This window comes from Cervus elaphus, chromosome 27 (assembly GCF_910594005.1).
Source record: "Cervus elaphus chromosome 27, mCerEla1.1, whole genome shotgun sequence".
Classification (NCBI taxonomy): Eukaryota; Metazoa; Chordata; class Mammalia; order Artiodactyla; family Cervidae; genus Cervus; species Cervus elaphus.
In genome coordinates this window covers 37,543,264-37,556,059 of record NC_057841.1, presented here as the reverse complement: position 1 = coordinate 37,556,059, position 12,796 = coordinate 37,543,264, and the positions used below count along the sequence as shown (strand labels likewise).

The 12,796-nt window shown below is 45.4% G+C and overlaps 1 protein-coding gene across 1 annotated transcript; it reads left to right on the top strand.

The window, feature by feature from the left end:
* The first annotated feature begins 1,452 nt into the window (after positions 1-1,452).
* On the top strand, positions 1,453-2,159 carry LOC122684773 (rRNA-processing protein FCF1 homolog). The gene has a single exon (XM_043889096.1). It carries the CDS (start codon positions 1,482-1,484, stop codon positions 2,076-2,078), a length of 597 nt encoding a protein of 198 aa, XP_043745031.1. The 5' UTR covers positions 1,453-1,481; the 3' UTR covers positions 2,079-2,159.
* Positions 2,160-12,796: the final 10,637 nt, after the last annotated feature.

Below are 12,796 nucleotides of genomic sequence, written 5' to 3'. Positions count from 1 at the left end.
AAGAACAAAATGAGCCTATAAAGCTCTGGCTCTTAGAGATTACAAGGAGAATCACTTTGCTGTAGCCAGATACATCCTCTGCTTCTCTTTATTTTCTTTATTTTTTTTAAATCCCAGATTTTCTATGCTGACAGTATCAGAAATTATGTAGACAGATTTATAGGTTCAGATCCTGTGTGTATTTTATTTTTTTTTCTGTGTGTATTTTAAATAGTGAGGGCCCACATTTATTAAGCACTTACTCCTGCCAAGACTATTCTAAATGTAATAGCCTGGGTGGTGGGTACCGTTAATATTGCTGTGTCCATTTTATAGATGAGAAAAATGAGACACAGGAGCTGAGTACAGTTGAGTTCCCTGGCCGTCAAGTGGTTAAGACTCCTCGCCGCCAATGTAAGACTCCTCTGACCAATGTTCCCTGGTCAGAGAAATAAGATCCCACCCCCTGGGCAGTGTGGCCAAAAGGAAAAGAAAGAAAGAAAGAAATGGAGTACAGTTGGTAAGTAGTAAAATTGGAATTTGAGCCCAGGTCATGTGTTTCCAGAATCTGTCCACATAACTACTAAGTTATAGTGCTTTTTAGTAGTATATAGGCCAGGTTTGTATTCATAGGACAGGTAAAAAAAATCAAACCATGTAATGGAAAATTCTTCATGAAGGTGTCCTTGGAGACTCAGATTCTGAGTTCAAAGCCAAAAGGAATTGATAGGCCACTTCTTTTTTCTTTTTAATTATTAATTTATTTTAATTGGAGACTAATAACTTTACAATATTGTAGTGTTTTTTGCCATACACTGACATGAATCAGCCATGGGTGTACATGTGCTCCCCATCCTGAACCCCCCTCCCACCTCCCTCCCTGCTAGGCCACTTCTTATGTTGCCTGTCACAGTCCAAGATGCCAGAGGGCAGAGGGCAGCCTGGTCCCCAGCCTCATACTCCCAGTTGCAACCACTAGACACGCTCACAGGAAAACAGAGCCTGTCTCCTATGGGGTTGAAAGTGCGCCGGTGTGTTACATGTGGTGGTGGGGAGCAGAGGCAACCAAGGTGTCAAACGCTAGGGGACAAGGTAAATTAGAGAGTGTTAGTTGCTCAGTCGTGTCTGACACTTTGCAACTTCGTGGACCTGGCAGGCTCCTCTATCCATGGGATTCTCCAGGCAAGAATACTGGAGTAGATTGTCATTCCCTTCGCCAGGGGCTCTTTCTCATCCAGGAATCGAACCTGGGCCCCTTGCATAGAAGGTGGATTCTTTACCATCTGAGCCACAAGGGAAGCCCAAGGTAAGTCAACACTGGTGGATATAAACTATGGAATTCTGTCTGGCTTTTGGAAGTGAGAAATTTGATATAGATACACCAGCATGTATTTAAAAAGCATACTGTTAATTGAAACAGTAAGAAGTAGAACAAAGTCTCTAAGACTCCCATCATTAATTAAAATAGATGAGTCCGGAAGTAACAAGAGCGTGGCTTGAACATGGGGAAGCAAAAGAAAACACGGAAGTATGCGACCATGAAGCGAATGCTTAGTCTCAGAGATCAGAGGCTTAAAGAAAAGGATAGATTAAAACCAAAAAAGAAAGAAAAGAAAGATCCCAGTGCACTCAAGGAAAGAGAAGTCCCCCAACACCCTTCCTGCTTATTCTTCCAATATAACACGCAGCTGGGCCCACCTTACCACATCCTGGTCGATACCAACTTTATCAACTTTTCCATTAAAGCCAAACTGGACTTAGTGCAGTCAATGATGGACTGTCTGTATGCGAAGTGTATCCCTTGTATAACGGACTGCGTAATGGCTGAAATTGAGAAATTGGGGCAGAAGTATAGAGTGGCTTTAAGGATTGCCAAGGATCCAAGATTTGAACGATTACCATGTACACACAAAGGAACCTATGCAGATGACTGCTTAGTACAAAGAGTAACTCAGCACAAGTGTTACATTGTGGCCACAGTTGACCGGGACCTTAAACGAAGAATCCGGAAGATCCCTGGAGTTCCCATCATGTACATTTCTAACCATAGGTACAACATTGAGCGGATGCCAGATGATTACGGAGCCCCTCGGTTCTAATGAAAAGGGAAAATTTCTCCATCTTCCTTTGACCCATTTTCTCTTTTGCCAGTTCACTAAACATGCTATAGCGTGAATTACTATTGCACTCACCCACTTGCTCTATAGTGAGCTGAGTATAGTTAAATATACTCACTTTTCAGTGTTGTCTTTAAAATTAAATTTTGTGTCATTTAAAAAAAAAAAAAAAAAAAATAAAATAGATGAAAAATATGGGGATTTCCCTGGGGGCCCAGTGGTTAAGCATCTGCGTTTCCACTGGTGGGGGCATGGGTTCGATTCCTTGTTGGATAACCAAGATCCCACAAGCCAATGGTACAGCCAAAAAAATAAGAACAATTAGGAAGAAAATAAGTATATAAAACACCACAATGTATTTTACAAAGACACGTATCCTTAGAGGTTTAAGAAGGGGAAATGATTTGGAATCAGATTCTTGAAAAAAAAAAATAAATAAATAAAAAAAGAAGAGAAACAATTTGAAAGTGCCATGGTCCACACTGGGAATGTGGATGGTAAGTTGTTAAACATAGCATTCATTCTTTCATTCATTCACTCAGTCACCTAACCCATTATACACAGCCAAGGGGATGAGAGATAGTGCGGGGGGTGGGGGGGGTGGGGGGGTGCAAAGACTTTGGGGCCAGGGGACTGGTCCTTCTTCCACACAGATTTGCTGGGGGGCGGGGGCCTTGGTTAACCCTCTAAGGACTAAATTTCCTAATTTACAAATTGGAAGTGACATCTAATTAATTTAATAAGATTGTGTGTGAAGAATGTATGCAAAGCTCCTTGCATGCATTTCTTGATCCAGAGTCTATATAGAAAGCGCTTGGTTAAACAGTGGGGCTTCCCTGGTGGCTTAATTGGTAAAGAATCTGCCTACAATACATGAGACCTGGGTTTGATCTCTGGGTGGGGAAGATGTCCTGGAGAAAGGAATGGCTACCCACTCTAGTATTCTTGACCGAAGAATCCCGTGGACAGAGGAGCCTGGTGTAGCCCATAGAATTGCAAAGAGTTGGACATGACTGAGTGACTGACGCTAGCTAATAGTAAGCAGTAACTGTTAACTCTGCTATACTGGTGATCGAAACAAAGTCCCTGCAGTCTAATGGAAGAGATAACTTTAGACAAATCAGTGTTCCAAAAAGTTGAATTAAAAAAAAAAGTTGAATTATCAAAATTAGTGCAATAAAGGTAACAGAAGTGCTACCAGATCATTTGAAAAGTTCAGGACTTAAGATGGGGTCTCACTGATAGGACTTCAGAGATGATTAAGATATTGAAAAACATAGATGCCAAATTGAGAGCAACCGTGAACACCTGGGTAACAGTGTCCAAGCTTCTCATGGCTTGTGGAAGTGATGACACCAGCAGGCCAGTGAATGTTGAGGTCCAGCCGGGATATCAATACAGGGGTCAGAGGAGGGTAGGGGCCTCAGAAAGTAGCCTGTAGGCTGGTGGGATCACTGACTCGATGGACATGAGTTTGAGCAAGCTCCAGGAGTTGGTTTGGACAGGGAAGCCTGGCGTGCTGCAGTCCATGGGGTTGTCTGAGCAACTTAACTGAATTGAACTGAACTGAGGCTGGTAGGAAGGTTGGAGGGCTGGAGGGAAGTGTGGATGAAATAAACAGAATAAACATTGGAGGGATGAGAACCTAAGATCTGACCAGGGACTGGGAGGAGACCCCATGGCTAGAGAAAGTGATCTTGTTCAACCCTGCCCCCTTTGGATAAACAGAAGACCTTTATACCCTCCCTACACCCACACACCAGTCCTGAAGACGTTCATTTACCTCTCGGAATCGGGGCTGGCTCCTAGCTATCTTCTGTGGATCTCCATTTACCCAGATGTTATCGGTTTTTCTTTCTGTAATTATTATTGGGACAAGGGTGGAGGGATTTGTTTTCATTCCTCCTGACCCCACCCCTACATAAAATTATCATACAAACTATGCTTTTCAAGTTTCACCCACCCTTCCCGGGAAAGTCGGAATCCCTCCTCCCTACCACTGTCTAACCCTAGACCATTGATTGCAAAATAAGTAGTGTGGGTGGGGGAGAGATAAGCTCCCCGGGAAGGTAGGTTAGGGCCAGATAAGAGGGCCTTAGATGTTGCTAACAGCCCTGCTACTGTAACTACCCCCACCCAAGGCACAAATTCTTCCTACAGGAAGTGGGCAAAGGGGGCCCTTTAAGGGCACACAGGAGTGGAAGGAGCCTACCTCTGAGGGACCCCTTTCAGCTCTCAGCCCTTGTTGGATGAGCAGGAGGGAGTCAGATAGATGAAAGAAATTGGTTTGGTCAACCCTGAGGCTGGGGACTTGAGAAGCTTGTTGAGACAAGATCTGTCTCAGCCCATTAGCTTATTTGATTCCTGAAAACTGGAAGAAAAGAATTCTTCCCATTTTGTAAGCTCTACAACCTTTGCTCCTTAAAGAGAACCTTAACTTCATGTCTTCAGTTTTAACTTACGGTCCTGGGTGGATGGATGTGGGGGGAGAGGGGATTCCCCAAATCATATCAATATTACAAATGGCAGAATATAAAAATATAAAGTTCTCAATATTTTGTCGCAACAAAATTTGCATAAAAATGAATGCTCTGAGCCAGGATAAGATGCTTATTATAAAGAATAATAAGCTTTGGGTTAGATGGAGAACCCAGGTTTGATCCCTGGGTTGGGAAGATAACCTGGAGAAGGGACTTTATCTACCCAGGGTGGTAGCACTGGCCATCTATGCTGATTGCAAAGAAGTGTTTCCTAGTAAATGCAGTTTGTTTGGTATGCAGGATCTTCAGTACATAGAGTCCATGGAATAATAATAATAGTAAAAGGTAGTGGCTGAACAAAGATTGGGATCCCTTATTTTAAAAAGTCTGTTGAGGGACTTCTCTGGTGGTCCAGTGGTAAAGACTCTGTGATTCCAGTGCAGGGAGCATGGGTTCTATCCTTAGACAGGGAGTGAAGATCCCACACATTGCAGACAAAAAATAAAATAAAAAAAATTTTTAAAAATGCTGTTTATAATGAGAATGCTCTAGATTCACAATTTGTTTCTCTAATTTAAAAGGATCCATCCTCTGACCATTTATAAGACATACATATTAAAAAATAAAAAGTTTGTTGAATAATTGAAGGAGAATGCAGTTCTGCTAAGTCGTGGGGTATAAAGACACTGGAGGGAGGCAGAAGCCTGGCCGAGTGCCTTCTATCCAGGGAAGAGTCACAGTCAAGACCACTGCATCTGGGAGAGAAGAAGGCAAGGCAGAGGTGTCCTACCATACTTCTGATTGTCTTTGGGTGGAAGTCACCATGTGTAACCAACCTTAGGAAGAGTGCTGAGTCTCCATCAGGCTTCCACTTCTATATTTGGTGTCAGTTGGAACCTGCCCACTCGATGTACATGTTTGCAAGTACAAACTCCTCAGCCTAGAACCGCACCCCCCATCCTGCTCCCACAGCAATCTCAGACCACAGCAGCCACGTTCAGGTTATCTCTGATCAATATTTGATATTTATTCTTTTTTTGGCTGTGCTGGTTCTTTGTTGCAGTGCCCAGTCTTCTCTAGCTGTGGTGCGTGGACTTAGTTGCCCCAAGGCATATGGGATCTTAGTTCTCTGACCAGGGATCAACTCATGCCCCCTGCATTGGAAGGCAGATTTTTATCCACTGGACCGCCAGGGAAGTCTCTCTCATTCAATTTTGAATTTTGATGATAAGACTTCATCTACCCATTTTATCCAGTCATTCAACAAATGTCTTTGTGCAAGGTATTGTGGGGCCTGGGGTCCTCCATCTCTGAGCCCAAGGTCTGTGCAGTGGAAGATGCCCTAAGCATTGCACTACCAGCTCAGGGGCAGTGACAGGATGATGAAACTATACACTGGAGCAACCACAGTGACGAACTGCAATTAACCAGTGTTTGTCCCAGTGGTTGAAAGTGAAAAAGTGAAGTCGCTCAGTCGTGTCCAACTCTTTGCGACCCCAAGGACTGTAGCCCGCCAGGCTCCTCTGTCCACGGGATTTTCCAGGCAAGGGTACTGGAGTGGGTTGCCATTTCCTTCTCCAGGGCATCTTCCCAACCCAGGGATCCAACCCGGGTCTCCCGCATTGTAGGCAGTCGCTTTACCATCTGAGCCACCAAGCTTCCTAACCCTGATTGATTAGGAGGAGAGGGGCCTGACTGGGGTGGGCAGACAACTGTGCTGTTGAGGGATGGCTGGATAACTAGGTTTAAAGAGTCATGCGCAGAGTCAGCCTGAGACACTGGTCTCTCCCAGAGGTGTAGCTCCGCACAGCTTCTGCTTATATACCTGGATTTGGGCTCCCACCCATCCTATTTCAAGAAGTGGACCAAGTAAGGGATGGGAGTGGGTCTTGAGCACAAAATTCTTACACATAATGCTTTTCTGTGTTGTGGGCATCCTAGTGGACAGTACTTAGGAGGCTAGAGATCCCAGGGCCCTTCACCATCTTGCCTTTGTCCCCTAAAATCCCGCAAGTCTAGGCGATCAAGCTTCTGACAGGTGTCGCCTGCCAACAGAGCACTTGCCTGCGCTGCTGGGAGGCCGAGGGCGGGCTTCCTGATGTGTCAGCTGCCCCCAGTGCTTCCTGGAGGGCAGTGCGTGAGCATCAGTGCACTTGACCGAGAACAAGTCCCTGTCTGCCCTCAGCCGTAGCCAGCGGGCCGGCCAACCGGAGGCTTCCTTGAGGGTGAGGAGGAAAGAAAACAGTGGCCCCATTGAGGACCTACCAAGCCAGCTCCCGCTTTGGCACCTAAAATGGTCAGTTTTAGCTGATCAGCTTTATTTCGCAACTCGGTTATGTGATTCCCAAGCACTACCTCTTATCTCTAGAGAGAGGTGTGAAAACAGATCCCATTTGGCACAGACTGGCTGCCTACAGGAGGGGCTTTGTGTCAGGCTCAAGGCTGGTAGGGTGGAAAGGGACACGGGAGGCCGCCCCCCCTAGGCTTCCTGACTGCACTCTAACATTTTTGCTTCCTTTCATTCACATCAGATCAGACACAAGTTCACTTGCATTAAAAAGTAGACCCTTAAAGGAGGAAATGGCAACCCACTCCAGTATTCTTGCCTGGGAAATCCCATGGACTGAGGAGCCTGGTGGGCTACAGTCCAAAGGGTTGCAAAGAGTCGGACACGATTGAGCATGCATGCACTCAAGAGGCACAGTATTACTAAAGGACAGAATATGAAAACAGAAAAAAAAGAAAAAAAAAGGGAGACCTTGTAAGGGAGAGAGAGGACACTCAGGCTACAATATGGGACTCTGATCCTGGCCTGGAGTGAACCTGCAGCCCCAAACTAACTGCTCAAATAGCTCATGGATGCCTCCTCCCCAAGGGGTGGTGAGGTTCTCGCCTGGATCTGCAGTCACACTGAGCACCGCCTCTGGGGAGTGAGAAGCTGGGTGGCGCCCAGCCAGTAGGCTCACAAAGCATCCTTGTTCCCGTTCCTTTAGATGCTCCTGTGTGGCTCAGCGGAGCAGAGGAGGGTCTGTTTATGCCACTGGCTCCCGCTGATCCTCCTGGGGGAGGGCGTGACAATGCTGGCCTCTGTTAGTCTCTGGGGTGTGTGGGGAGCGCCGGGCCGAGAGGTTTGAGGGTGTCCTGTGAGTCTCCTTGGTTGGGGTGATACCGAATTACATCCCTGGTGGGTGAGCTCATTCCTGGGCCTCTGAAAACAAGTTTCTGACTGGGTCTGGGGGGCAGAGGGAAAAATTCAGTCATCAGATTCATTGAGAAGCCTATGGTTTTCTTGTGATGAGTTGTGATGATCAGAGTTTCTCAGAGCCAAGTCCCTGGGAAATTGGGGGGGGGGGGGGCGGGGGCGGGGGCATGATGTTCAGGAGTTCCTTCAAAATGCCTCTGAGAGCGAGATCTATGAGCCTGAAACCCACCTTTCTCCAAAGTCACTTTAATCATAGCAATGTTGTCTCATGCTGGAAAACTCCAGCGGTTGTTTTGCTGAAGTTTTAGTTTTCCCCCTCCAGAAATGCTGTGGGCATTTCAGGCCCTTTGACCTGGCTAAAGGGCTTATAAACTGAGTAGAGACGCTAGATCAGAGGTAGAGCCGCAGGTCAGAGAGGACCCCAGGCCAGTGCCCTCGAAGGGCTCAATAGCTGAGTCACTCTTAAATCCCCTCCCACTTTCTTCCAGGAACTGGGCTCACCCTGAGGCTCTGCCCTAAGAGGTGCTCCTTGCTACATTCTTATAGGACTTTCTTTTAGCAAACCCAGGAGTCTGATACAGCTCTTTCCTGATCCTCTTCATCAACAGCGATGTATAGCATTGGAGAAGTCAGTGTCTTCCCCAGTGACCTAAAAAGTATCCTTTCAAGCATTCACATCTTTCTCCCTCAGCGCCTAACTCCCAGCCCAGCAAGGCACAGCACCCTGCTTAGACATTGCAAGCTCTCCAGTTTGGCCAGAGGTCCCTCCCTGGGTCCCTTTATGCAGAGCTCTGGGACCTCAGCCTACCACCTCATCTCTGGTCAGGGGTCCTTTCAGCCAGGCTCCACTCCACAGCCAGAGTGAGTTTCTGAAATGAAAAGGTGCATGTCTAGCTGAGAAGGATTCGATAATTTACTGTAGTTTTTGAAAAAAGCCATCTCATGACATTCAGAGCCTTTGAGGATCTGGCAACCCCCTCCCATTTCCTTATCCCGTGCCACTTGCATGTCGAGTTTATTCAGGTTATCTTTGCTCCATGTTTCTGGCTGTCTTACGCAATCCTACAGCTTGGAATGACTGTTCTACTGAGACCAGAACTGCCTTTTCTTCCAGTTTGAGTGAATGAGGGCAGGCATGATGTCTTATGTCTCTTTTTTTTAAAAAAAAATTATTATTTTATGTGTCTTTCTATTTCAGCACCTTACAAAGGTGGCAAAATATAGGTGCTCAGTAATTGTTTTCTCAGTCATTTTAAGTAGAAATCTTTCAGTATGCATTAGATATACCTTCTTAAACAAAGTGTTTTGACAACATGTAACTATCTTTGAACTGCTCAATTGTTTTTCTATAAAGGGTATTGTGGAGAAGGCATGGGGCCTGAAGTCCTTGTACTCCTGACCTGGAAAAGAAAAGATTTTCAGAGGGCATGCTTGTATTAACAGTTTTAAATGATGCGTTTGAGTGAAGAATTCTACTCTAGGATTCTATCTTAAGTGCAGGTCTGGGGAACAATGTATTGGAGCAGATGGGTGGTCAAAAGATCCAGGGAAATTGACAGCACAGAAAATGATGTAACTATTTATAAGTAGCCTGTAGATTTGTATGTCTACAATGATGGGATGTCCATGGTATTGGATGAGAAAAAAGTGATTTGGATAAAAGTCTGAACGAGATAATCCTCAAAAATTTGCATGTAGCGCATGTATATTATCTATGGTGAAACAAATCACCAGCCCAGGTGGGATGCATGAGACAAGTGCTCGGGACTGGTGCACTGGGAAGACCCAGAGGAATCGGGTGGAGAGGGAGGTGGGAGGGGGGATCGGGATGGGGAATATGTGTAACTCTATGGCTGATTCATATCAATGTATGACAAAACCCACTGAAATGTTGTGAAGTAATTAGCCTCCAACTAATAAAATAAATAAATAAATAAATAAATAAATAAATTGGGAATGAATAAAATGAAAAAAAAATTGCATGTAGCTTTTTAGTGTCTATAAGAAGAGATCTGGAAGGATACACATCCAATGGAAGACCAGGTTCATTCTTGGGGATGGGATACAGAAAAGAGTGGAAGGAATTGTCATTTTTACTTGCTGTGCTTTGGAGTGGTTTGAGTGCTGGATTACCCCTGCCCACTGAGGGCGCTATAGGGTTAGTGACCTTAAAGCTCTAACGTTATTAGCACTGACATGATTGATTTTTCTCTGCCTCTTCTCTGCCTTGGCTGTCTGCGGTCACCAGCCTGCCTGTATCAGTCACCATCCTGCCTTTTTAATTAATTAATTTATTTATTTATAGCTGCGTGATCTCCATTGCAGCACATGAGCCTTCTCCAGTCACAGAGAGTGAGGCCTACTCTCTGGTTTCAGTTCGGGGTTTCTCATCACAGCGGCTTCTCTTTTTGCAGAACTTAGTGCACCTGGCTTAGTTGTTCTGTGGAATGTGGAATCCTCCCGAACCAGGGATCGAACGCGTGTCCCCTGCATGTGGCAGGCAGATTCTTAACCACTAGACCACCGGGGAGGTCCTATATTGTGTTTAAACAGGGGATTCTGGAAGATGGGGAAGGTTTTCCAAGAAGCAAAGTCACAGCCCAGCAGTGGATAGGGTGATGGCCCCGTGGTCAGGGCCTTCCCTGACGTGACCTTGAGATGGCCTTTGTGGGTCTGAGGCTCAGCAGCTTGTATTTGAGGAGTGTCAGGCTCTATAACAACACATTATTCTCGGCTGTCGCACTACTGGGGAGAAAGAGCTCATGTGCAGGTATGTGCTGGGGGAAGAAATGTGGAAATACCAATCACCGCCATTCACAAGAGCTTGCGGGTCTGCCTTAGACAGGGCGCTTTCTATACACACTCCCATCTAAGCCAAGATTAATTCTCATCCATGAAGCCTATAGATTAAAATAAAATCTTTATTTTCCTTCTCTGTGACACAAAAATTAAAGTTCACAGAGAATGAGAGTTAAAAGCAGGTCTGTTGTTGTTGTTCAGTCGTGTCCAACTCTTCCTAACTTCCTGGACTGTACGCTGCCAGGTTCCTTTGTCCATGAGATTTCCCAGGCAAGACTACTGGAGTGGGTTGCCGTGTCTTCCTCCAGGGGATCTTCCCGACCCAAGGACCGAACTGTATCTCCTGCCTTGGCAGGAGGACTCTTTACCGCTGAGCCACCAGGGAAGCCCCAAAACAGGTCTGGTTGTATCCAGATTTCATGTGCATTACCACTCCATGGAAGGCATCATGGATCCAATGGACATGAGTCTGAGCAAACTCCAGGAGATACTGAAGGAGAGGGAAGCCTGGCTTGCTGTAGTCCATGGGAGTTGCAAAGAGTTGGACATGACTTAGCAACTGAACAGTAACCACTCCATGGCCTAAGTTCACGAATCTTGGAGGGCAGACAGCAAAAGAACAGAGCTAGTCACTGTAGCCACGGTTGCATGGGAATCTGGGGGTTTAGGGGAGATGTCGGTGTGAAGATGCTATAACACACAGAGGCAGTGCAGTGTGATAGAAAGGGCACAGGCCTCATGGGCTGACAGACCTGGTTTGAATCTTGCCTCTCACTTGGTAACAGAAGCAGAAGATATTAAGAAGAGGTGGCAAGAATATATAGAAGAACTGTACCAGAAAGATCTTCATGACCCAGATAATCATGATGGTGTGATCACTCACCTAGAGCCAGACATCCTGGAATGTGAAGTCAAGTGGGCCTTAGGAAGCATCACTACAAACAAAGCTAGTGGAGGTGATGGAATTTCAGTTGAGCTATTTCAAATCCTGAAAGATGATGCTGTGAAAGTACTGCATTCAATATGTCAGCAAATTTGGAAAACTCAGCAGTGGCCACAGGACTGGAAAAGGTCAGTTTTCATTCCAATCCCTAAGAAAGGCAATCCCAAAGAATGCTCAAACTACCGCACAATTGCACTCATCTCACACGCTAGTAAGGTAATGCTCAAAATTCTCCAAGCCAGGCTTTAGCAATACGTGAACCGTGAAATTCCAGATGTTCAAGCTGGTTTTAGAAAAGGCAGAGGAACCAGAGGTCAAATTGCCAATATCTGCTGGATCATGGAAAAAGCAAGAGAGTTCCAGAAACACATCTATTTCTGCTTTATTGACTATGCCAAAGCCTTTGACTGTGTGAATCACAATAAGCTGTGGAAAATTCTGAAAGAGATGGGAATACCAGACCACCTGACCTGCCTCTTGAGAAACCTATATGCAGGTCAGGAAGCAACAGTTAGAACTGGACATGGAACAACAGGCTGGTTCCAAATAGGAAAAGGAGTACATCAAGGCTGTTTATTGTAACCCTGCTTATTTAACTTATATGCAGAGTACATCATGAGAAGTGCTGGGCTGGAGGAAGCACAAACTGGAATCAAGATTGCCGGGAGAAATATCAATAACCTCAGATATGCAGGTGACACCACCCTTATGGCAGAAAGTGAAGAAGAACTAAAGAGTCTCTTGATGAAAGTGAAAGAGGAGAGTGAAAATGTTGGCTTAAAGCTCAACGTTCAGAAAACTAAGATAATGGCATCCGGTCCCATCACTTCATGGCAAATAGATGGAGAAACAGTAGAAACAGTGGCTGACTATTTTTTTGGGCTCCAAAATCACTGCAGATGGTGACTGCAGCCATGAAATTAAAAGACGCTTACTTCTTGGAAGGAATGTTATGACCAACCTCGACAGCATATTAAAAAGCAAAGACATTACTTTGTGAACAAAGGCCCATCTAGTCAAGGCTATGGTTTTTCCAGTGGTCATGTATGGATGTGACAGTTGGACTATAAAGAAAGTTGAGCACCAAAGAATTGATGCTTTTGAACTGTGGTGTTGGAGAAGACTCTTGAGGGTCCCCTGGACTGCAAGGAAATCAAACCACTCAATCCTAAAGGAAATCAGTCCTGAATGTTCATTGGAAGGACTGATGCTGAAGCTGAAACTCCAGTACTTTGGCCACCTGATGTGAAGAGTTGACTCATTGGAAAAGACCCTG